We start from the raw sequence: 26,454 nt of genomic DNA, 5'->3' as shown, positions 1-26,454 counted from the left end.
GGTGGGGGCCCGCCTCATGAATTTCAGCGATCAGTGGGCTCGCTCACAGGTGGATCCCTGGATCCTTCAAATAGTATCTCAGGGATACAAGCTGGAATTCGAGGCGGCTCCACCCCACCGGTTCCTAAAATCTGCCTTGCCGATTGCTCCCTCAGACAGGAAGGCGGTGCTAGCAGCGATTCACAAGCTGTATTCCCAGCAGGTGATAATCAGGGTACCCCTACTTCAACAAGGCCGGGGTTACTATTCCACACTATTTGTGGTGCCGAAACCGGACGGTTCGGTGAGACCCATTTTAAATTTGAAATCCTTGAACACATACATAAAAAAATTCAAGTTCAAGATGGAATCGCTCAGGGCGGTTATTGCAAGCCTGGACGAGGGGGATTACATGGTATCCCTGGACATCAAGGATGCTTACCTGCATGTCCCCATTTACCATCCTCACCAGGAGTACCTCAGATTTGTGGTACAGGATTGCCATTACCAATTCCAGACGCTGCCGTTTGGACTCTCCACGGCACCGAGGGTATTTACCAAGGTTATGGCGGAAATGATGATACTCCTTCGAAAAAAGGGAGTTTTAATTATCCCATACTTGGACGATCTCCTAATAAAGGCACGATCCAAGGAACAGTTGTTAGTGGGAGTAGCACTATCTCAGGAAGTGCTGCGCCAGCACGGCTGGATTCTGAATATCCCAAAGTCACTACTGGTCCCCACGACACGTCTAATGTTCCTGGGAATGATTCTGGACACAGTCCAGAAAAGAGTGTTTCTCCCGGAGGAGAAAGCCAGGGAGTTGTCTTCTCTAGTCAGAGACCTCCTAAAACCAAAACAGGTATCGGTGCATCACTGCACGCGGGTCCTGGGAAAGATGGTAGCTTCTTACAAAGCAATTCCATTCGGCAGGTTCCTTGCCAGAATTTTTCAGTGGGACCTATTGGACAAGTGGTCCGGATCGCATCTTCAGATGCATCGCTTGATAACCCTGTCCCCAAGAACCAGGGTGTCTCTTCTGTGGTGGCTGCAGAGTGCTCATCTTCTGGAGGGCCGCAGATTCGGCATACAGGACTGGGTCCTGGTGACCACGGATGCCAGCCTACGAGGCTGGGGGGCAGTCACAAAGGGAAGAAACTTCCAAGGACTATGGTCAAGTCAGGAGACTGCCCTTCACATAAATATTCTGGAACTAAGGGCCATTTACAATGCCCTAAGTCAAGCAAAATCCCTGCTCCTACACCAGCCGGTGCTGATCCAGTCAGACAACATCACGGCAGTCGCCCATGTGAATCGACAGGGCGGCACAAGAAGCAGGATGGCAATGGCAGAAGCCACAAGAATTCTCCGATGGGCGGAGAATCATGTACTAGCACTGTCAGCAGTGTTCATCCCGGGAGTGGACAACTGGGAAGCAGACTTTCTCAGCAGGCACGACCTCCACCCGGGAGAGTGGGGACTTCATCCAGAAGTCTTCCAAATGATTGTAAATCAATGGGGTCGTCCACAGGTGGACATGATGGCGTCCCGCCTAAACAAAAAACTAGAGAGGTATTGCACCAGGTCAAGAGACCCTCAGGCGATAGCTGTGGACGCTCTAGTGACACCGTGGGTGTACCGGTCAGTTTATGTGTTCCCTCCTCTACCTCTCATACCAAAGGTATTGAGAATAATAAGAAAGCGAGGAGTAAACACAATTCTCGTGGTTCCGGATTGGCCAAGAAGAGCGTGGTACCCGGAACTTCAAGAGATGATCTCAGAGGACCCGTGGTCTCTGCCGCTCAGACAAGACCTGCTACAGCAGGGGCCCTGTCTGTTCCAAGACTTACCGCGGCTGCGTTTGACGGCATGGCGGTTGAACGCTGGATCCTGAAGGAAAAGGGCATTCCGGAGGAAGTCATTCCTACGCTTATTAAAGCCAGGAAAGAGGTCACAGCAACTCATTATCACCACATATGGCGGAAGTATGTTGCATGGTGTGAGGCCGAAAAGGCCCCAACGGAGGAATTTCAACTAGGTCGATTTCTGCATTTCCTGCAAGCAGGAGTAAATATGGGCCTAAAACTGGGCTCCATTAAGGTACAGATCTCGGCTCTGTCGATTTTCTTTCAAAAAGAACTAGCTTCAGTACCTGAAGTTCAGACATTTGTTAAAGGAGTGCTGCATATTCAGCCCCCGTTTGTGCCCCCTGTGGCACCTTGGGATCTCAACGTGGTGTTGAGTTTCTTAAAATCACATTGGTTTGAACCACTAAAAACCGTGGATCTGAAATATCTCACGTGGAAGGTGGTTATGTTATTGGCCTTGGCTTCTGCCAGGCGAGTATCAGAATTGGCGGCTTTGTCCTGTAAAAGCCCTTATCTGATTTTCCATATGGATAGGGCAGAATTGAGGACTAGGCCCCAGTTTCTCCCAAAGGTGGTGTCAGCGTTTCACCTGAACCAGCCTATTGTGGTGCCTGCGGCTACTAGGGACTTGGAGGACTCCAAGTTGCTAGATGTTGTCAGGGCACTGAAAATATATGTTTCCAGAACGGCTACAGTCAGAAAATCTGACTCGCTGTTTATCCTATATGCACCCAACAAGCTGGGTGCTCCTGCTTCTAAGCAGACTATTGCTCGTTGGATTTGTAATACAATTCAGCTTGCACATTCTGTGGCAGGCCTGCCACAGCCAAAATCTGTCAATGCCCATTCCACAAGGAAGGTGGGCTCATCTTGGGCGGCTGCCCGAGGGGTCTCGGCTTTACAACTTTGCCGAGCTGCTACTTGGTCAGGGGCAAACACATTTGCAAAATTCTATAAATTTGATACCCTGGCTGAGGAGGACCTGGAGTTCTCTCATTCGGTGTTGCAGAGTCATCCGCACTCTCCCGCCCGTTTGGGAGCTTTGGTATAATCCCCATGGTCCTTACGGAGTTCCCAGCATCCACTAGGACGTCAGAGAAAATAAGAATTTACTCACCGGTAATTCTATTTCTCGTAGTCCGTAGTGGATGCTGGGCGCCCATCCCAAGTGCGGTTTATCTGCAATACTTGTACATAGTTACTGTTAACTAAATCGGGTTATTGTGGAGCCATCCGTTGAGAGGCTCTGTTGTTTCATACTGTTAACTGGGTTTCATATCACGAGTTGTACGGTGTGATTGGTGTGGCTGGTATGAGTCTTACCCGGGATTCAAAATCCTTCCTTATTGTGTACGCTCGTCCGGGCACAGTATCCTAACTGAGGCTTGGAGGAGGGTCATAGTGGGAGGAGCCAGTGCACACCAGGTAGTCTAAGATCTTTCTAGAGTGCCCAGCCTCCTTCGGAGCCCGCTATTCCCCATGGTCCTTACGGAGTTCCCAGCATCCACTACGGACTACGAGAAATAGAATTACCGGTGAGTAAATTCTTATTTTTATGAAACATGCTGTTAGTATGTCAGCCATATTTCAGTTTCATTATGTTGTATGTAGTTGTGTTTCTACTCGGCAAGACATTACATTGCTAGGCATTACTTAAACCAGACTGCTCATCTCTAAATCCTTCCCTGCCGATTGTTTTCCACTGATCCTATTGTCATTGCCCTTCCCAAAGAAATGAAAAGAATAGTGTGTAACCATTTTTCATTTACCAGGGAAGAAAGTTCTGGTTTTAAATGGACGATATAAAGGAATCTTTGGCATCCTGGATTGTATAAATGAGAAAAGTTTTTCTGCTACAATAATAATTGACTCAGTAAGTATAGATTTCCCCCCCTAGTGGCTGTAAATTTAATCAGTAATAAAAATCCATTAACAAAAAAGGAATACATTTGTCAATTAGACTTTTCTCTTACATCCTAGAGGATGCTGGGGACTCCAAAAGAACCATGGGGTATAGACGGGATCCGCAGGAGCTTGGGCACACTAAAAAGACTTTGACTGGGTGTGAACTGGCTCCTCCCTCTATGCCCCTCCTCCAGACCTCAGTTAGACTTTGTGCCCAGGAGTGACTGGACACACACTAGGGGAGCTCTACAGAGTTTCTCTGGAAAGACTTTTGTTAGGTTTTTTATTTTCAGGGAGACCTGCTGGCTACAGGCTCCCTGCATCGTGGGAGTGAGGGGAGAGAAGCAGACCTACTTCTTCTTAGTTCAAGGGCTCTGCTTCTTAGGCTACTGGACAACATTAGCTCCAGAGGGTTCGATCACTTGGTTCGCCTAGCTGCTTGTTCCCGGAGCCGCGCCGTAACCCCCCTCACAGAAGCCAGAAGAAAGAAGCCGGGTGAGTATTAGAAGAACCGAAGACTGCAGAGACGGCAGAAGACTTTAGTAACGGAAGGTACAGTGCAGCGGTACCGCTGCGCTCCATGCTCCTGGGAATGACGGCCTCAACGCGTTTCAGATAATACTTTATCCTTTTTCAAGAGATTGAGGCCGTCATTCCCAGGAGCCACAGAAGCCACTTCAGGGGGAGTCTGAGCCGCATCTAACATCTGTTACCCCGGCGCCGATCGTGGACTGCAGCACGCACGGAAACCGGGCCAAGTGTGCTCTTTTTACCATCCTGTTAGTGACTGAGAAGGTGTACCTGGACTTTTAACCACATTTTATGTTAAAATAAATCTTTTATCTTTGGATCCACACGGTCCTGTCTACTTTATAAGAGGAACCGGGACATAAATAAACCTTTTGGAGCATGCGAGATCGAAGTAAAATGTAAGTTCGGTGTGTCGTTTAAACCATATTGCATATAAGTGGTGATAAAGCTAAATTTCTCTAACGTCCTAAGTGGATGCTGGGGACTCCGTCAGGACCATGGGGAATAGCGGCTCCGCAGGAGACAGGGCACAAAAATAAAGCTTTAGGATTAGGTGGTGTGTGTACTGGCTCCTCCCCCTATGACCCTCCTCCAAGCCTCAGTTAGATTTTTGTGCCCGTCCGAGCAGGGTGCAATCTAGGTGGCTCTCCTAAAGAGCTGCTTAGAAAAAGTTTTTAAGGTTTTTTATTTTCAGTGAGTCCTGCTGGCAACAGGCTCACTGCATCGAGGGACTTAGGGGAGAGAATTTCAACTCACCTGCGTGCAGGATGGATTGGATTCTTAGGCTACTGGACACCATTAGCTCCAGAGGGAGTCGGAACACAGGTCTCACCCTGGGGTTCGTCCCGGAGCCGCGCCGCCGACCCCCCTTACAGATGCTGAAGATTGAAGGTCTGGAAACAGGCGGCAGAAGGCTCTTCAGTCTTCATGAAGGTAGCGCACAGCACTGCAGCTGTGCGCCATTGTTGTCACACACTTCACAGCAAGCGGTCACGGAGGGTGCAGGGCGCTGCTGGGGGCGCCCTGGGCAGCAATATTTAATACCTTTATGGCAAAAGAATACATCACATATAGCCATTGAGGCTATATGTATGTATTTAACCCATGCCAGATATCTAAAACTCCGGGAGAAAAGCCCGCCGAAAAAGGGGGCGGGGCTTATTCTCCTCAGCACACAGCGCCATTTTCCTGCTCAGCTCCGCTGTGAGGAAGGCTCCCAGGACTCTCCCCTGCACTGCACTACAGAAACAGGGTAAAACAGAGAGGGGGGGCATTTTTTGGCGATATTTTGATATATTTAAGCTGCTATAAGGAACAACACTTATATAAGGTTGTTCCCATATATATTATAGCGCTTGGGTGTGTGCTGGCAAACTCTCCCTCTGTCTCCCCAAAGGGCTAGTGGGGTCCTGTCTTCGATAAGAGCATTCCCTGTGTGTCTGCTGTGTGTCGGTACGTGTGTGTCGACATGTATGAGGACGATGTTGGTGTGGAGGCAGAGCAATTGCCGATAAAGGTGATGTCACCCCCCAGGGAGTCGACACCGGAATGGATGGCTTTGTTTATGGAATTACGTGATAATGTCAGCACATTACAAAAATCAGTTGACGACATGAGACGGCCGGCAAACCAGTTAGTACCTGCCCAGGCGTCTCAGACACCGTCAGGGGCTGTAAAGCGCCCTTTACCTCAGTCGGTCGACACAGACCCAGACACAGACACTGAATCTAGTGTCGACGGTGATGAAACAAACGTATTTTCAAGTAGGGCCACACGTTATATGATCACGGCAATGAAGGAGGCTTTGCATATCTCTGATACTGCAAGTACCACAAAAAGGGGTATTATGTGGGGGGTGAAAAAACTACCTGTAGTTTTTCCTGAATCAGAGGAATTAAATGATGTATGTGATGAAGCGTGGGTTAACCCAGATAGAAAAGTGCTAATTTCAAAAAAGTTATTAGCATTATACCCTTTCCCGCCAGAGGTTAGGGCGCGCTGGGAAACACCCCCTAGGGTCGATAAGGCGCTCACACGCTTATCAAAACAAGTGGCGTTACCGTCTCCTGATACGGCCGCCCTCAGGGATCCAGCTGATAGGAGACTGGAAACTACCCTAAAAAGTATATACACACATACTGGTGTTATACTGCGACCAGCCATCGCCTCAGCCTGGATGTGCAGTGCTTGGGTCGTCTGGTTGGATTCCCTGACTGAAAATATTGATACCCTGGATAGGGACAGTATTTTATTGACTATAGAGCAATTAAAGGATGCTTTCCTTTATATGCGAGATGCTCAGAGAGATATTTGCACTCTGGCATCGAGAGTAAATGCGATGTCCATATCTGCCAGAAGGAGTTTATGGACGCGACAGTGGTCAGGTGATGCGGATTCCAAACGACATATGGAAGTATTGCCGTATAAAGGGGAGGAATTATTTGGCATCGGTCTATCGGATCTGGTGGCCACGGCAACTGCCGGAAAATCCACCTTTTTACCTCAGACCCCCTCCCAACAGAAAAAGACACCGTCTTTTCAGCCGCAGTCCTTTCGGTCCTATAAGAACAAGCGGACAAAAGGACAGTCATATCTGCCTCGGGGCAGAGGAAGGGGTAAGAGAGGGCAGCAAGCAGCCCCTGCCCAGGAACAGAAGCCCTCCCAGGGTTCTGCAAAGCCCTCAGCATGACGCTGGGGACTTACAAGCGGACTCAGGAGCGGTGGGGGGTCGACTCAAGAATTTCAGCGCACAGTGGGCTTGCTCACAGGTGGACCCCTGGATTCTGCAGGTAGTATCTCAGGGTTACAGGTTGGAATTCGAGAAGTCTCCCCCTCGCCGGTTCCTAAAGTCTGCTTTGCCAACGTCTCCCTCAGACAGGGCGACAGTATTGGAAGCCATTCACAAGCTGTTTTCTCAGCAGGTGATAGTCAAGGTACCCCTCCTACAACAGGGAAAGGGGTATTACTCCACGCTATTTGTGGTACCGAAGCCGGACGGCTCGGTAAGACCTATTCTAAATCTGAAATCTTTGAACCTGTACATACAAAAATTCAAGTTCAAGATGGAGTCACTCAGAGCAGTGATAGCGAATCTGGAAGAAGGGGACTTTATGGTGTCCCTGGACATAAAGGATGCTTACCTGCATGTCCCAATTTGCCCTTCACATCAAGGGTACCTCAGGTTCGTGGTGCAAAACTGTCATTATCAGTTTCAGACGCTGCCGTTTGGATTGTCCACGGCACCTCGGGTCTTTACCAAGGTAATGGCCGAAATGATGATTCTTCTGCGAAGAAGAGGCGTATTAATTATCCCTTACTTGGACGATCTCCTGATAAGGGCAAGGTCCAGAGAACAGCTGGAGGACGGAGTAGCACTAACCCAACTAGTGCTGCAACAACACGGGTGGATTCTGAATTTTCCAAAATCTCAGTTGACCCCGACGACACGTCTGCTGTTCCTGGGAATGATTCTGGACACGGTTCAGAAAAAGGTGTTTCTTCCGGAGGAGAAAGCCAGGGAGTTATCCGAACTTGTCAGGAACCTCCTAAAACCAGGGAAAGTGTCTGTGCATCAATGCACAAGAGTCCTGGGAAAGATGGTGGCTTCTTACGAAGCGATTCCACGCACGAACTTTTCAGTGGGATCTGCTGGACAAATGGTCCGGATCACATCTGCAGATGCATCAGCGGATAACCTTATCGCCACGGACAAGGGTGTCTCTTCTGTGGTGGTTGCAGAGTGCTCATCTGTTAGAGGGCCGCAGATTCGGCATACAGGACTGGGTCCTGGTGACCACGGATGCCAGTCTGAGAGGCTGGGGAGCGGTCACACAGGGAAGAAACTTCCAGGGAGTATGGTCAAGCCTGGAGATGTCTCTTCACATAAATATACTGGAGCTAAGAGTGATTTACAATGCTCTAAGTCTGGCAAAACCCCTGCTTCAGGGTCTGCCGGTGTTGATCCAGTCGGACAACATCACGGCAGTCGCCCACGTAAACAGACAGGGCGGCACAAGAAGCAGGACAGCAATGGCAGAAGCTGCAAGGATTCTTCGCTGGGCGGAAGATCATGTGATAGCACTGTCAGCAGTATTCATTCCGGGAGTGGACAACTGGGAAGCAGACTTCCTCAGCAGACACGATCTACACCCGGGAGAGTGGGGACTTCATCCAGAAGTTTTCCACATGATTGTGAACCGTTGGGAAAAACCAATGGTGGATATGATGGCGTCCCGCCTCAACAAAAAACTGGACAGGTATTGCGCCAGGTCAAGAGACCCTCAGGCAATAGCTGTGGACGCTCTGGTAACACCGTGGGTGTTCCAGTCAGTGTATGTGTTCCCTCCTCTGCCTCTCATACCAAAAGTACTGAGAATTATACGGCAAAAGGGAGTAAGAACGATACTAGTGGCTCCGGATTGTCCAAGAAGGACTTGGTACCCGGAACTTCAAGAGATGCTCACGGAGGATCCGTGGCCTCTACCTCTAAGACGGGACCTACTTCAGCAGGGACCGTGTCTATTCCAAGACTTACCGCGGCTGCGTTTGACGGCATGGCGGTTGAACGCCGAATTCTAAGGGAAAAAGGCATTCCGGAAGAGGTCATTCCTACACTGGTAAAAGCCAGGAAGGAGGTGACTTCACAACATTATCACCGCATTTGGAGAAAATATGTTGCGTGGTGTGAGGCCAGGAAGGCCCCCACGGAGGAATTTCAACTGGGTCGATTCCTACATTTCCTGCAAACAGGATTGTCTATGGGCCTCAAATTGGGGTCCATTAAGGTTCAAATTTCGGCCCTGTCGATTTTCTTCCAGAAAGAATTGGCTTCAGTTCCTGAAGTCCAGACTTTTGTAAAAGGAGTACTACATATACAGCCCCCGGTTGTGCCCCCAGTGGCACCGTGGGATCTTAATGTAGTCTTGGATTTTCTCAAATCCCATTGGTTTGAGCCGCTCAAATCGGTGGAGTTGAAGTATCTTACATGGAAAGTAACCATGCTACTGGCCCTGGCTTCAGCCAGGAGAGTATCAGAATTGGCGGCTTTATCATATAAGAGCCCATATCTGATTTTCCATAAGGACAGGGCAGAACTGCGGACGCGTCCTCATTTTCTGCCTAAGGTGGTGTCAGCGTTTCACCTGAACCAGCCTATTGTGGTGCCTGCGGCTACTAACGATTTGGAGGATTCCAAGTTGTTGGACGTGGTCCGGGCATTGAAAATATATATTTCAAGAACGGCGGGAGTCAGAAAGTCTGACTTACTGTATATATTGTATGCACCCAACAAGATGGGTGCTCCTGCTTCTAAGCAGACGATTGCTCGTTGGATTTGTAGCACAATTCAACTTGCACATTCTGTGGCAGGCTTGCCACAACCTAAATCTGTCAAGGCCCATTCCACAAGGAAAGTGGGCTCATCCTGGGCGGCTGCCCGGGGGGTCTCGGCATTACAACTCTGCCGAGCTGCTACTTGGTCAGGGACAAACACATTTGCAAAATTCTACAAATTTGATACCCTGGCTGAGGAGGACCTTGAGTTCTCTCATTCGGTGCTGCAGAGTCATCCGCACTCTCCCGCCCGTTTGGGAGCTTTGGTATAATCCCCATGGTCCTGACGGAGTCCCCAGCATCCACTTAGGACGTTAGAGAAAATAAGAATTTACTTACCGATAATTCTATTTCTCGTAGTCCGTAGTGGATGCTGGGCGCCCATCCCAAGTGCGGATTGTCTGCAATACTTGTACATAGTTATTGTTACAAACAAATTCGGGTTGTTATTGTTGTGAGCCGTCTGTTCAGAGGCTCCTACGTTTGTCATACTGTTAACTGGGTTCAGATCACAAGTTATACGGTGTGATTGGTGTGGCTGGTATGAGTCTTACCCGGGATTCAATATCCTTACTTATTGTGTACGCTCGTCCGGGCACAGTATCCTAACTGAGGCTTGGAGGAGGGTCATAGGGGGAGGAGCCAGTACACACCACCTAATCCTAAAGCTTTATTTTTGTGCCCTGTCTCCTGCGGAGCCGCTATTCCCCATGGTCCTGACGGAGTCCCCAGCATCCACTACGGACTACGAGAAATAGAATTATCGGTAAGTAAATTCTTATTATTTATCTTATAACATTCACAATAGATGGGTAAGAGACACAGTACGCAATTGGTGTATGGGGTACCGTAAGGGTACGCACTTAGCGTAGCATACGCTCGGCCGTGATCGAGACGCACATGCGACACGCTCGCTCACAGCTTAATGCGTGGTGTCAAGCACGCTATAGGCGGGCGACTACCGTAATGCTACGCTACCAGCGTAGCGGACGCTCGAGTCCACGAGGAGAACACGAGCGGCGCAGACGCTCACGGGATGACAATCAGTAAACCTTGAATGTAACACACAGAAAGGATACTCTTATACTGTAAACCTTGTACTGAAATACTGTAGCGATGTAACGCTGCTTAACCTTGTTAATGCTAAAGCTGCTTGAGCGTTTGAGACGCTCCTATTACCTTCTGCAATATAATAAACACACGATACCTTGCTAAGGTTCCAACACCTTTACTAACAAGCTTTTAGTTATATCGAAAAGGGGAAACAGTTTACAAGTCATACACTACATGCTAACATATAATTCTAACAGAATATCTAGACAGAAATATACAATAGCGTCACAATCTTATACAATAACGGAGAGAGAGTATGGCCAATACTAACAGGGAACAAGTTGATTACAGAGAATTACTTACACACACTGGGAACGATCGCTGCGCAGCTTCTGGTACCAGCTCCAAGTTAGTCAATATGAAAACCGTTTGTGGAGAGTGAGAGAACTGCCCAGGCTGGCTGATCTTATATACACTGAGTACAGTACACTACAAAGGGACCTATAATCTCATTGTTCATTGGACACAGGAATGTCTCCTCGCATCATAACAAAAGGTCATAGGTTAGTTTGAACAGGTGGGCTGCGACTATATCAAACTGCTCAGGTGGGAGGGAATCTGGAGATTCCCGCCGCATGGGTAATGAATCGCAAATATAGTAAATGTCCAGAAAATACTAATGGCCATAACTATACGCAGGAGCGACTAATCTTTACCTAACCAGCACCGGATTGTTTCTAATAAAATGTTCTTTAGTTAGGTACCAGACACAGCTGTTCAAACCCTGTCTGACCCTTCGTACCATACAAAGAGGAATTCCTCTGTCCAGCGACCATTTGCTTTAAACAAACTTACAGTCATTATTAAGGGGAACATTATCTATAAAACATACTATTTGGTTTTATTATTTGACGATTGAGTCGCCCGCTAGACGCACACAAACTCTACCGTAAATGCACATACCACGCGCTCGAGCGCATGGGCGAGGCGCCATCACGCGGCTGCGAGTATCCGCACGCACGGGAGAGAATGTGCACGTGCAGCAGGCACGCGCATGGGGTGGATATATGGCAACGTGTAGCATGATATTTTTCCGACTTTGACAGTCCACCATTTGGCAGTCATCAATAACTGCCACTTCCTAAAACAGTTCAAAAAAGAAAAATATGTCATAGAGTAAATACCATCTTATGATTGGTTAAAGGGAGGAGAGGATCAGGTGGGAAAAAGGTATGACCTAGTGAGATAGTAGAAGCATGTGTGTATGAATCCATGTTTGAGGGGTCATGTATCATCGTGCCGTACGTGTTTTAGATCAAGCTTCGAGGTATTGCAAAGTATTCATTTGAATTCCTTCTTATCCCGTATTACGGGTCTGTGGATGGGCTGTCAAACTTTACCGAGCTCTTTTCGGCTTTTAGTTGTAACAAAATGGGGGAGCACATTTTAGTTGATGATACATGAATGGGGGGATATGTGAGTGCTGATATCTGTGCCTATATTCCCTATTGACTATGTGTGTCATTACCTGAAGGTTGTAGAAATGAAGGTAAGAAGCAATTATGGTAAATGCAGTCATAAACTATGTGAGTTTAACATACATTTGCTGATTGAGGTCTTGTCTTGTGTCTTGTCTCGATGTACATGTTGACTGTAGTCTCCTGATGCTTTTGCTATAAATGACGGCAAAAGTTTTTCCATTATCCAGAAAGTTAGTCACTAAAATATTTGGGCTATCGTAAAATTTAAAGTCACTAGGGAAAATGGGGCTTGTAGCATAGTTCATCAATGGTCTGTATAAAAGAGGTTGTCAAATTCTTCTTCCAAGCGGATGTCTTTGTACCTTGGAGGAAAACAAAGGAGAAACGGGTGAAAGAAACGGACCGTGGAATCACATTTTCATCACAACATTGTCTCTATCGTTGGGTCATACATCAAATTAGTTGTTGTTAGTACAGTGTCTTCGCTCCTTAGACTCATCACCCTGGTATTACTTTTACGCTTCGCTAAAACCCGAACGCATCTAAATATCAGGCCAACCAATATGACGACTCCCAGAATACACAAAAGAAAATTTCCCTACATCCATAATAATACCTTGGGCCCATTCTCCTAAGCCCGAGAACCAATTTCGTGGGTTCAACCATGACACCCAACTGGTCAGCTCATTACCCACAGCAGCGAGTGTGAGATTGTGTTTCCTTCGAAACTCCCACTTTAATTGTAAAATGTCATCCATCTTTTGGTCTATGACCTCGGCTGGGTCCTCCGTGCTGTTTGTAATGTACGTGCAGCACTTTATTCCATATTGAGTTGCTAGGGTAACACAATACCCGCCTGTCACAGCTGTGAGGTAATTGAGAATCATCCTATGCTGAACCAGTTCTGTTTTGTAGGCTTGTAACTCTTTCCCAGTGTACCTGAATGTGTCGTCATACATTTCGGTGATATTGTCTAATAAATTTGCAAGCGCAGATATATATTTGTAATTTATCACTCCTCTGGCGGTACGAGTGATATCTAACGCGAGTAGGAATTGAATCCCGGTGGATTCATGGATCAGGTCAGAGGCTGAATGCTCTGTCCTCTCTATCAGGTGCCGTTTAACGACGTGCTCGTAATGAGTGTGAGTATAAGGAGCTTGGGCACTGCGGTGAATATCTTTCATTTTGTTATGGGTTACAGTCATTACTTCAGGCAGTACTTTTCCAATATAGCACAATCCCTCTGAGTTTGGGGCAAGCCACTTATACGCCTTCCTCCCGCATATGAAATATGCATCATCGGGGAGAACATATGGGACGGAGTATGACATTATCATGTTACAAATTTTCCATGTGAAATCTCCTAACCCTAATTCTCCCATCTGTTTAGTACACGTATCAGTTTGTACGATCTGTGCACAGTATCCTGGCGATACTTCTCCAACTCGCATGGTCTTACTTCCTAAGGTGTACCTATACCGGAAAAATTTCCTATGGTCGGCTATCTGGCGTATAAGTTCTGTGTCTATGGGCATTCTGTCGGGTCTGTATGAAAAGGTCATGGTTTGATTACTCCATGACACTTCCCAATTTCCCGGCTTTCGGGGATTGGAAATGTTAAAGCACACTAAGGACCTATCCACATGATATTGGTGGAGCTTCAAACTAGGAGGACTAGAGATATTAAACCTCTTGTCCACCTGCCTCCCACCACTTAGCTCAAGTACCTCTCCTACAGTTAAAGGGAATGGTACTAGTCCTGATTTGCTATGGCCTTGAGGTACTTGAGAGCATACCCAACAGTCTGTCTGATTTAACTCTTAACCCACTAAGGAGTGGTAGTCACTCAATGGATGCCGGTCCATGTGGACATTAAAACTGGATTGACATTTCTTGATGCATCCATCCTCAACTATATTGTCACAATATGCAGTTCTCTTTAGCTAACAATCCTTCACAATGTCTACAAATAACATGGCTGCTAGATCGTTTTCTGGTACTCGCCTTTGCTTGGTGATTGTGTTGCTCTTGGAAATTTACGCCTGCATCCTGGTCATCAGAACCCATTCCAGATCCTTTCTCGACCTCCATGGTACTCTCACCGAAACAGACTGCTCTGGTCAACATCATGGTCAACAGGAAAACACGGACTGCAGTCTCTTGGGGCGAGCCCATCTTACAGGAGGAGAAAGAGAAATTTGTAATGGGGGCACAAAAAAATACTTTGAGGGGAAAGAAAAAATGTTATGATGCTTTTGTCCTCTAGTCTTGTTGTTGTTCTTGCTCTGCTGTCATCTCAAAGGTGCTGTCTCTCAGTCTTCCAAACGAACATTCTGGTGATACCATATTCCTTCCAAATCTGCGATCTTTCTGTAAGGAGCAAAAATCTTGCATTACCATTTGTCCCACCTGATGTGTGACATACCATCTTTAAAGCATGAGAACATGAGAAAGAAGAGGGGGGAAAAAAAAAAAAAACGAGAGAGAGAACAATTCATCACATTTTGCATTAAACAACAAACAAAAAACATTGTCAGATCTTCCGTTCACCATCAGGCTGTCACACCAACACATCCACTGGTGTCCTTGCAAAGTCCCCTCCCCACCAGTATTTCCACACCCCACCCTTTTGTGCCTGGCCAGGACACACCGATGTCGGTAGGTCACACTGGGGTTAGGTAGACTTCTGCAAGGACCAAATAGCTATGTGATGTTTGAGTTCTGCCAATGAATGTCAGAGATGGGGAAAAAAGAAACATTTACAAATAAATTACAACGTTTACCCGGCCGTTCCTGTGTTTACAAGGAACTGACCTCCCAATATCATTAACTGTAACCTCAGGCTTACTATCAGTCCTAATGATCACCTTTCCCGACTGCATATTACAGGTGCGGCCCAAACTCCTTCCTATGTGATCCCTGATTACAATTTTGTGTGTCATGACTCTGCTCATGTCTTTGTCTAGGGGGTTTATATACCTTCTGTGGTTCTTTAAACCTACAATCTCGTGCATAATGACCTTCCTTCTGGCAATTATAACACCTTATCACCTTTGACTTACCCACAGGGATCTGAGGCCTCTTACCTCTCTGTGCTTCCCTGTGCTTGCTGATGTTTTGCTCATGCCCAACAGCGGACTTTCTTAATGCAGCCACCGAGATATTTCTCCAGTTTGGGTTGGTGGTCTGTACCCTTGTTCTCAACACTTCCTTTAAACCATTCATTAATACCTTAACCGCTATCTCTCTATGCGGTGCATTTGTTTTGATGTCCGTGATCCCAGTGTCTCTAGCCATTACTTGCAGTGCTCGATTGAAGTAATCAGAAGTACTTTCCCCTTCTCCTTGTCTTATGGAGAGGATTTTGTCCCACTTGACAATGGCTGGGAAATATACTCCTAACTGCCGGTTGATCTGCTTAATACATTCCTGATTGTGTTCCTCCGTACGAGGTACCTCTGTGTCTAATTTACAATCAGTAATAAATTTCGCAGGGTCAACACTGGAGGGCAAACATGCCCTCAGCACTGTCCGCCAATCTTTGTTGGTGGGTTCTGTGGAGTTTCCTAGTTCTTTAATGAACCTTTGACATGCAACTATATCTTTCCTAGGATCAGGAAATTCAGACATAATTGACCTCAATTCCATCCGGGACCAGGGACGGCGCATTGCACTGTCCCTGACGGGAATGGTTCCCTGAGCGTCAGTCTTCCCATTGGGGACTGTGATCACCCTGACAGGATTAAACTCAATTACATCATCTTGTGTTGGTTCTACAATATGAGGTACATTTGTTTGTGCGTGATATATAACACCGTACGTACCTGTGGACACGACCTCACTTGACCCTCCGTTAGGGGGTTTGATTATTGCCTTTACCGAATTGGTCGCGTCCACCTGGATGTCTTGTGTGATGGCTGCTGGAAAAGGTGCCGACATCGTGCTGGGCTCACTTTCTTGCTGGTAATCCGGAGGGAAGTTTAACATGGAGTGCAACTTGCACGGGTTAACAGTTGTACATTTAACAGTTTTACTTTTATAATTGTTACATTTGTTACACTTATCCTTATCATCTATAATACAGTTGCTAAGTGCATTTTTATCATACACCAGTGTGCCATTCTCTGTAACCACCTTCTCTCCCGTTGCCATATTTTTCTTACCACAGTGAGAGTCAGCTGTGTAAGCTAATCCTCCTTGTATTTCACCTTCCCGTTGCCATAACTGTAAATAATCATAATGTTTGATCCGTCTCTTTGCAGATTTAATGAGACATATCCTTCTCCTTAGATTCTGTAACACCTCGGGACTAAAACTGCCTACCCATGGGAACTTTTCCCCATCGTGCACAGTCATTCTTTCCCATTCATCGCACAAAACTTCTGTGTGTGAACCGTATTTCTCACACATTACATACCTTGCCGACCCGATTGGTCGGTTTACTAAGTCAACCCGAACCGAGGTTGATCGCCCCCTACCTGAACAACTGGCCCCCATCTTTGCAGGTGTTGCTTTCACTACCTCTGACCTTCAAATCAGGGTCTTCAGCGAACCCTTACAAAAACCAAGATGTCCGGGGTAGGCCGGCGGCGGAAGTTTACCGAGTACCTCCACTCACTCCTCGCCCACGTTAGCCAGTACTGCAATCACTGACTCAGAGCTGCTGTACCCAACCTAGGGCCCCTATGAACCTTTATTTACTGGGGTGTGTTGGACCTACCAGTCCCCAGCAAGTATCGGTTGTTAGAGAATTCCCGAGTGACCAGCAAACCTCCCTTAAAATAAAAAAATTACACAAATCACGTTAGAATGTACAAATAGCGTTTATGACCCCTCTAGCGTATGCAAATGGTACTGGGTCAAGTTACTAACTAATGCACACAATTACGTGCGGTACAATCGTTCTGCACATAAGCAACTAATCTTATGTGCGGAGCGACCAGTGGAATCGAAAATTGTGGCTGCGAATTCCTTCAGCCTGAGCTTAATGGCCTATATGGGTACCGCACCAACCCTTCCTGGTGTTGTGCTCCTTTATCTATAGCGGACTTCCTAGTCTGCTGTACCTAGACCTCCTGGTCTGTTTCTGGCTACAGTGGACCTCCTAATCTGCTATACTCTAATGCTCTTATTTTAATATGTTTAACAAGGGATGCCTCCCAAGCCACCACGCGCCGTCACTTTCACGGGTGTTCCTCACGAGAACTCGATGATTTCCTGTGGTTCAACCCCAAAAATTAGAAACTTATATTTCTCTGACGTCCTAGTGGATGCTGGGAACTCCGAAAGGACCATGGGGAATAGCGGCTCCGCAGGAGACTGGGCACAAAAGTAAAAGCTTTAGGACTACCTGGTGTGCACTGGCTCCTCCCCCTATGACCCTCCTCCAAGCCTCAGTTAGATTTTTGTGCCCGAACGAGAAGGGTGCACACTAGGTGGCTCTCCTGAGCTGCTTAGTGAAAAAGTTTAAGTATAGGTTTTTTATTTTCAGTGAATCCTGCTGGCAACAGGTTCACTGCACCGAGGGACTAAGGGGAGAAGAAGCGAACTCACCTGCGTGCAGAGTGGATTGGGCTTCTTAGGCTACTGGACATTAGCTCCAGAGGGACGATCACAGGCCCAGCCATGGATGGGTCCCAGAGCCGCGCCGCCAGCCCCCTTACAGAGCCAGAAGACAGAAGAGGTCCGGGAAATCGGCGGCAGAAGACGTCCTGTCTTCAATAAGGTAGCGCACAGCACCGCAGCTGTGCGCCATTGCTCTCAGCACACTTCACACTCCGGTCACTGAGGGTGCAGGGCGCTGGGGGGGGGCGCCCTGAGACGCAATAAAAACACCTTAGATGGCAAAAACAATACATCACATATAGCTCCTGGGCTATATGGATGCATTTAACCCCTGCCAGTTTTTCCTTAAAAAAGCGGGAGAAAGGCCGCCGAGAAGGGGGCGGAGCCTATCTCCTCAGCACACAAGCGCCATTTTCCCTCACAGCTCCGCTGGAAGGACGTCTCCCTGACTCTCCCCTGCAGTCCTGCACTACAGAAACAGGGTAAAACAAGAGAGGGGGGGGCACTAATTTGGCAGATAAATCAACACAGCAGCTATATAAGGGAAAAACACTTATATAAGGTTATCCCTGTATATATATATATATATATATATATATATATATATATATATATATATATATATATATATATATATATATATAGCGCTCTGGTGTGTGCTGGCAAACTCTCCCTCTGTCTCCCCAAAGGGCTAGTGGGGTCCTGTCCTCTCTCAGAGCATTCCCGCTGTGTGTCGGTACGTTGTGTCGACATGTATGAGGAGGAATATGGTATGGAGGCGGAGCAATTGCCTGTAATAGTGATGTCACCCCCTAGGGAGTCGACACCTGACTGGATGGTCTTATGGAAGGAATTACGTGATAGCGTCAGCACTTTACAAAAGACTGTTGACGACATGAGACAGCCGGCTAATCAGTTATTACCTGTACAGGCGTCTCAAACACCGTCAGGGGCTCTAAAGCGCCCGTTACCTCAGATGGTCGACACAGACCCAGACACGGACACTGACTCCAGTGTCGACGGTGAGGAAACAAACGTATTTTCCAGTAGGGCCACACTACATGATCACAGCAATGAAGGAGGTTTTGAACATTTCTGATACTACAAGTACCACAAAAAAGGGTATTATGTGGGGTGTGAAAAAACTACCCGTAGTTTTTCCTGAATCAGATGAATTAAATGAGGTGTGTGATGAAGCGTGGGTTTCCCCCGATAAAAAACTGCTAATTTCTAAAAAATTATTGGCATTATACCCTTTCCCGCCAGAGGTTAGGGCGCGTTGGGAAACACCCCCTAGGGTAGATAAGGCGCTCACACGCTTATCAAAACAAGTGGCGTTACCGTCTCCTGATACGGCCGCCCTCAAGAAGCCAGCTGATAGGAAGCTGGAAAATATCCTAAAAAGTATATACACACATACTGGTATTATACTGCGACCAGCAATCGCCTCAGCCTGGATGTGCAGTGCTGGGGTGGCGTGGTCGGATTCCCTGACTGAAAATATTGATACCCTGGACAGGGACAGTATATTATTGACTATAGAGCATTTAAAGGATGCATTTCTATATATGCGAGATGCACAGAGGGATATTTGCACTCTGGCATCAAGAGTAAGTGCGCTGTCCATTTCTGCCAGAAGAGGGTTATGGACGCGACAGTGGTCAGGTGATGCGGATTCCAAACGGCATATGGAAGTATTGCCGTATAAAGGGGAGGAGTTATTTGGGGTCGGTCTATCGGACCTGGTGGCCACGGCAACGGCTGGGAAATCCACCTTTTTACCCCAGGTCACCTCTCAGCAGAAAAAGACACCGTCTTTTCAGGCTCAGTCCTTTCGTCCCCATAAGGGCAAGCGGGCAAAAGGCCACTCATATCTGCCCCGGGGCAGAGGAAGGGGAAAAAGACTGCAGCAGGCAGCCTCTTCCCAGGAACAGAAGCCCTCCCCCGCTTCTGCCAAGTCCTCAGCATGACGCTGGGGCCTTACAAGCGGACTCAGGCACGGTGGGGGCCCGTCTCAAGAATTTCAGCGCGCAGTGGGCTCACTCGCAAGTGGACCCCTGGATCCTGCAGGTAGTATCTCAGGGGTACAAATTGGAATTCGAGACGTCTCCCCCTCGCCGGTTCCTGAAGTCTGCTTTACCAACGTCTCCCTCCGACAGGGAGGCGGTATTGGAAGCCATTCACAAGCTGTATTCCCAGCAGGTGATAATCAAGGTACCCCTCCTACAACAGGGAAAGGGGTATTATTCCACGCTGTTTGTGGTACCGAAGCCGGACGGCTCGGTGAGACCTATTTTAAATCTGAAATCCTTGAACACTTACATACAAAGGTTCAAATTCAAGATGGAGTCACTCAGAGCAGTGATAGCGAACCTGGAAGAAGGGGACTATATGGTGTCTCTGGACATCAAGGATGCTTACCTCCATGTTCCAATTTGCCCTTCTCACCAAGGGTACCTCAGGTTTGTGGTACAGAACTGTCACTATCAGTTTCAGACGCTGCCGTTTGGATTGTCCACGGCACCCCGGGTCTTTACCAAGGTAATGGCCGAAATGATGATTCTTCTTCGAAGAAAAGGCGTCTTAATTATCCCTTACTTGGACGATCTCCTGATAAGGGCAAGGTCCAGGGAACAGTTAGAGGTCGGAGTAGCACTATCTCAAGTAGTACTACGACAGCACGGGTGGATTCTAAAAAATCGCAGCTGATTCCGACGACACGTCTGCTGTTCCTAGGGATGATTCTGGACACAGTCCAGAAAAAGATGTTTCTCCCGGAGGAGAAAGCCAGGGAGTTATCCGAGCTAGTCAGGAACCTCCTAAAACCAGGCCAAGTGTCAGTGCATCAATGCACAAGGGTCCTGGGAAAAATGGTGGCTTCTTACGAAGCGATTCCATTCGGCAGATTCCACGCAAGAACTTTTCAGTGGGATCTGCTGGACAAATGGTCCGGATCGCATCTTCAGATGCATCAGCGGATAACCCTGTCTCCAAGGACAAGGGTGTCTCTCCTGTGGTGGTTGCAGAGTGCTCATCTTCTAGAGGGCCGCAGATTCGGCATTCAGGACTGGGTCCTGGTGACCACGGATGCCAGCCTGAGAGGCTGGGGAGCAGTCACACAGGGAAGAAATTTCCAGGGCTTGTGGTCAAGCATGGAAACGTCATTTCACATAAATATCCTGGAACTAAGGGCCATTTACAATGCCCTAAGTCAAGCAAGGCCTCTGCTTCAGGGTCAGCCGGTGTTGATCCAGTCGGACAACATCACGGCAGTCGCCCACGTAAACAGACAGGGCGGCACAAGAAGCAGGAGGGCAATGGCAGAAGTTGCAAGGATTCTTCGCTGGGCGGAAAATCATGTGATAGCACTGTCAGCAGTGTTCATTCCGGGAGTGGACAACTGGGAAGCAGACTTCCTCAGCAGACACGACCTCCACCCGGGGGAGTGGGGACTTCACCCAGAAGTCTTCCACATGATTGTGAACCGTTGGGAAAAACCAAAGGTGGACATGATGGCGTCCCGCCTCAACAAAAAATTAGACAGATATTGCGCCAGGTCAAGGGACCCTCAGGCAATAGCTGTGGACGCTCTGGTAACACCGTGGGTGTACCAGTCAGTGTATGTGTTCCCTCCTCTGCCTCTCATACCCAAGGTACTGAGAATCATAAGAAGGAGAGGAGTAAGGACTATACTCGTGGCTCCGGATTGTCCAAGAAGGACTTGGTACCCGGAACTTCAAGAGATGCTCACGGAGGACCCGTGGCCTCTACCTCTAAGAAAGGACCTGCTCCAGCAGGTACCCTGTCTGTTCCAAGACTTACTGCGGCTGCGTTTGACGGCATGGCGGTTGAACGCCGGATCCTGAAGGAAAAAGGCATTCCGGATGAAGTCATCCCTACCCTGATCAAAGCCAGGAAGGATGTAACCGTGCAACATTATCACCGTATTTGGCGTAAATATGTTGCGTGGTGTGAGGCCAGGAAGGCCCCTACAGAGGAATTTCAACTGGGTCGTTTCCTGCATTTCCTGCAAACAGGACTGTCTATGGGCCTAAAATTAGGGTCCATTAAGGTTCAAATTTCGGCCCTGTCGATTTTCTTCCAGAAAGAACTAGCTTCAGTTCCTGAAGTTCAGACGTTTGTCAAGGGGGTACTGCATATACAGCCTCCTTTTGTGCCTCCAGTGGCACCTTGGGATCTCAATGTAGTTTTGGGGTTCCTAAAATCACATTGGTTTGAACCACTCACCACTGTGGACTTAAAATATCTCACATGGAAAGTGGTAATGCTGTTAGCCCTGGCTTCAGCCAGGCGTGTCTCAGAATTGGCGGCTTTATCCTATAAAAGCCCTTACCTAATTTTTCATATGGACAGGGCAGAATTGAGGACTCGTCCTCAATTTCTCCCTAAGGTGGTTTCAGCGTTTCACTTAAACCAGCCTATTGTGGTACCTGCGGCTACTAGGGACTTGGAGGACTCCAAGTTGCTGGACGTAGTCAGGGCCCTGAAAATATATGTTTCCAGGACGGCTGGAGTCAGAAAATCTGACTCGCTGTTTATCCTGTATGCACCCAACAAGCTGGGTGCTCCTGCTTCTAAGCAGACTATTGCTCGTTGGATTTGTAGTACAATTCAGCTTGCACATTCTGTGGCAGGCCTGCCACAGCCAAAATCGGTAAAAGCCCATTCCACAAGGAAAGTGGGCTCATCTTGGGCGGCTGCCCGAGGGGTCTCGGCTTTACAACTTTGCCGAGCAGCTACTTGGTCAGGGGCAAACACGTTTGCTAAATTCTACAAATTTGATACCCTGGCTGAGGAGGACCTGGAGTTCTCTCATTCGGTGCTGCAGAGTCATCCGCACTCTCCCGCCCGTTTGGGAGCTTTGGTATAATCCCCATGGTCCTTTCGGAGTTCCCAGCATCCACTAGGACGTCAGAGAAAATAAGAATTTACTTACCGATAATTCTATTTCTCATAGTCCGTAGTGGATGCTGGGCGCCCATCCCAAGTGCGGATTGTCTGCAATACTTGTACATAGTTATTGTTACAAAAATCGGGTTATTATTGTTGTGAGCCATCTTTTCAGAGGCTCCTCTGTTATCATGCTGTTAACTGGGTTCAGATCACAAGTTGTACGGTGTGATTGGTGTGGCTGGTATGAGTCTTACCCGGGATTCAAAATCCTTCCTTATTGTGTACGCTCGTCCGGGCACAGTATCCTAACTGAGGCTTGGAGGAGGGTCATAGGGGGAGGAGCCAGTGCACACCAGGTAGTCCTAAAGCTTTTACTTTTGTGCCCAGTCTCCTGCGGAGCCGCTATTCCCCATGGTCCTTTCGGAGTTCCCAGCATCCACTACGGACTATGAGAAATAGAATTATCGGTAAGTAAATTCTTATTATATGTATAAACACTCTTTCACCTCATATACTCTTTACTTTCGTTTCTGCGCAGAAATCCCTTTCATTCAGTATCGCAGGCTAATCCCGAGGAGTTACAACTAGAGAAGGATCTATTAGCTTAAAATTTTGGACACTGAGATCGATTTGCGCTATTATCGCGTTGCCTCCTTATCGCCTAACTAAAACAATACTATCGTGTGATTTGTATTATGTGGGCGTACCCAGACGCTCCGTTGCGTAATATACGCTCCGTGCGTCGGCCTTTGCGTCGCGTACGCTAGTCCCGCCCTTTGTTAGAGACACGTGTACGCAAGCCAGGTATATCCACAGAAATACAATTGACACGTTTATATCAATGTAGATGTTCTTTAACTGTATTCATCTACCGACCACCACACCGAACTTCCTTGTATCTTAGGCAAGCCGTGCGCGTGTTTTACAAATTACTCCTTAACGTATTAATATTACTTTTAACTACCAATAGCAACACATCTTTCTCAGCACGTTATCAATTGTGAAATGGCAAACAGGAAAGTGATATGTGAAAATACACAAATGAAAAGAAATACAGGTGTGTGCGTACGCAAAACAGAAATAAACAGTTTTAAAAGACAATAGCGTATTGTTCTTACCTCCGGTTCCGGATTCCACCAGCACTCCTTCAACGTAGCGAAACAGACGCTTATCTAGCCAGCACTACTGTATCCCGATACGAAGGGATACTGCCTTCCCGCCCTTGCTGACAGATAAAGTCTGTGTTCGCTAGTGCGGATATGTGGAGGACGGACGAGCCGCCAATTGATAAGGCTATCTGGTTATCTTATAACATTCACAATAGATGGGTAAGAGACACAGTACGCAATTGGCGTATGGGGTACCGTAAGGGTACGCACTTAGCGTAGCATACGCTCAGCTGTGATCGAGATGCACATGCGACACGCTCGCTCACAGCTTAATGCGTGGTGTCAAGCACGCTATAGGCGGGCGACTACCGTAATGCTACGCTACCAGCGTAGCGGATGCTCGAGTCCACGAGGAGAACACGAGCGGTGCAGACGCTCACGGGATGACAATCAGTAAACCTTGAATGTAACACACAGAAAGGATACTCTTATACTGTAAACCTTGTACTGAAATACTGTAGCGATGTAACGCTGCTTAACCTTGTTAATGCTAAAGCTGCTTGAGCGTTTGAGACGCTCCTATTACCTTCTGCAATATAATAAACACACGATACCTTGCTAAGGTTCCAACACCTTTACTAACAAGCTTTTAGTTATATCGAAAAGGGGAAACAGTTTACAAGTCATACACTACATGCTAACATATAATTCTAACAGAATATCTAGACAGAAATATACAATAGCGTCACAATCTTATACAATAACGGAGAGAGAGTATGGCCAATACTAACAGGGAACAAGTTGATTACAGAGAATTACTTACACACACTGGGAACGATCGCTGCGCAGCTTCTGGTACCAGCTCCAAGTTAGTCAATATGAAAACCGTTTGTGGAGAGTGAGAGAGCTGCCCAGGCTGGCTGATCTTATATACACTGAGTACAGTACACTACAAAGGGACCCTTAATCTCATTGTTCATTGGACACAGGAATGTCTCCTCGCATCATAACATAAGGTCATAGGTTAGTTTGAACAGGTGGGCTGCGACTATATCAAACTGCTCAGGTGCGAGGGAATCTGGAGATTCCCGCCGCATGGGTAATGAATCGCAAATATAGTAAATGTCCAGAAAATACTAATGGCCATAACTATACGCAGGAGCGACTAATCTTTACCTAACCAGCACCGGATTGTTTCTAATAAAATGTTCTTTAGTTAGGTACCAGACACAGCTGTTCAAACCCTGTCTGACCCTTCGTACCATACAAAGAGGAATTCCTCTGTCCAGCGACCATTTACTTTAAACAAACTTACAGTCATTATTAAGGGGAACATTATCTATAAAACATACTATTTGGTTTTATTATTTAACGATTGAGTCGCCCGCTAGACGCACACAAACTCTACCGTAAATGCACATACCACGCGCTCGAGCGCATGGCCGAGGCGCCATCACGCGGCTGCGAGTATCCGCACGCACGGGAGAGAATGTGCACGTGCAGCAGGCACGCGCATGGGGTGGATATATGGCAACGTGTAGCATGATATTTTTCCGACTTTGACAGTGGGCTTCGTGGAAAAGATACCTTTCTGTGACTACGGGTGAGAACACTAAAGTAAGTTTCCGCCCACGGGGCAAGCCACAGAGGGGAATCAAGCCGAAGGATGTTTGTCCATGAACCTGGCTCGTGATTTTATTATTAGCAATATATTGGCTGGAAAGTGTGATGAGGATTTAATAGTGCATATACAATATCTATTGGGTCTAAGTTTCTGGTGAAATCATATGACACTGAAAGGTTCATATTATATCCTAATAGCACGGGCGGTTTTAATATACCCGCAACTAATTGTGTGTATATAAAGGATTGTATTCAGCGCAGGCCACCTAAACCTCTTTTCTTTTATAGGAGATACAGAGAGTGTTTCTTCCAGAGATCAAAGCTCTGGAAATCCAGACCATGGTCAGGGAGTTTCTGAGGCCGACGAGTGTGTCGATTCATCAATGCACTCTGGTACTAGGGAAGATGGTTGCGGCTTACGAAGCCATTCCGTTTGGCAGGTTTCATGCCCGGGTGTTTCAGTGGGATCTGCTAAAAAAAAATGGTCCGGGTCTCACCTGCACATGCACCGGAAAATAAGTCTATCTTCCAGGGCCAGGATTTCGCTCCTGTGGTGGCTGCAAGGCTCTCACAGAGGGGCACCGATTCGGAATCCAGGACTGGGTCCTGCTGACAACAGATGCAAGTCTCCGAGGCTGGGGCGCAGTCACGCAAGGAAGTAATTTCCAGGGAAAATGGTCAAGCCAGGAAAATGGTCAAGCCAGGAATCTTGTCTCCACATAAATGCTCTCGAGTTGCGAGCCATTTACAACGGCCTGCTGCAAGCACAGAACCTTCTTCAAGGTCTCCCTGTCCTGATCCAGTCGGACAACATAACAGCGGTGGCGTACGTAAACCGCCAAGGTGGAACAAGGAGCAGGGTGGCTATGGACGAGGCCACAAGAATCCTACGCTGGACGGAACAGCACGTGAGCGCTCTGTCAGCAGTCTTCCTCCCGGGAGTGGACAACTGGGAAGCAGACTTCCTCAGCATGCACTATCTACATCCGGGAGAGTGGGCTCTTCATCAAGAGGTATTTGCAGAAGTGACAAAGCGTTGCGGACTTCCTCTGATAGACATGATGGCGTCTTGCCTCAACATGAAGCTTCCGA

At 47.5% G+C, this 26,454-nt stretch overlaps 1 protein-coding gene across 1 annotated transcript in view; it reads left to right on the top strand.

The window, feature by feature from the left end:
- Positions 1–26,454, top strand: part of KIN (Kin17 DNA and RNA binding protein) — a 78,163-nt gene that overhangs the window by 48,492 nt on the left and 3,217 nt on the right. The window contains exon 12 of the mRNA XM_063926819.1: positions 3,620–3,720. Within this exon, the coding sequence (XP_063782889.1) occupies positions 3,620–3,720 (101 nt within the window). The remainder of the gene's footprint in view (positions 1–3,619; positions 3,721–26,454) is intronic.

Source organism: Pseudophryne corroboree, chromosome 6, assembly GCF_028390025.1.
Source record: "Pseudophryne corroboree isolate aPseCor3 chromosome 6, aPseCor3.hap2, whole genome shotgun sequence".
NCBI lineage: Eukaryota > Metazoa > Chordata > Amphibia > Anura > Myobatrachidae > Pseudophryne > Pseudophryne corroboree.
The sequence above is the reverse complement of the archived record's forward strand: the minus strand, read 5'-3'. Positions and strand labels throughout refer to the sequence as shown.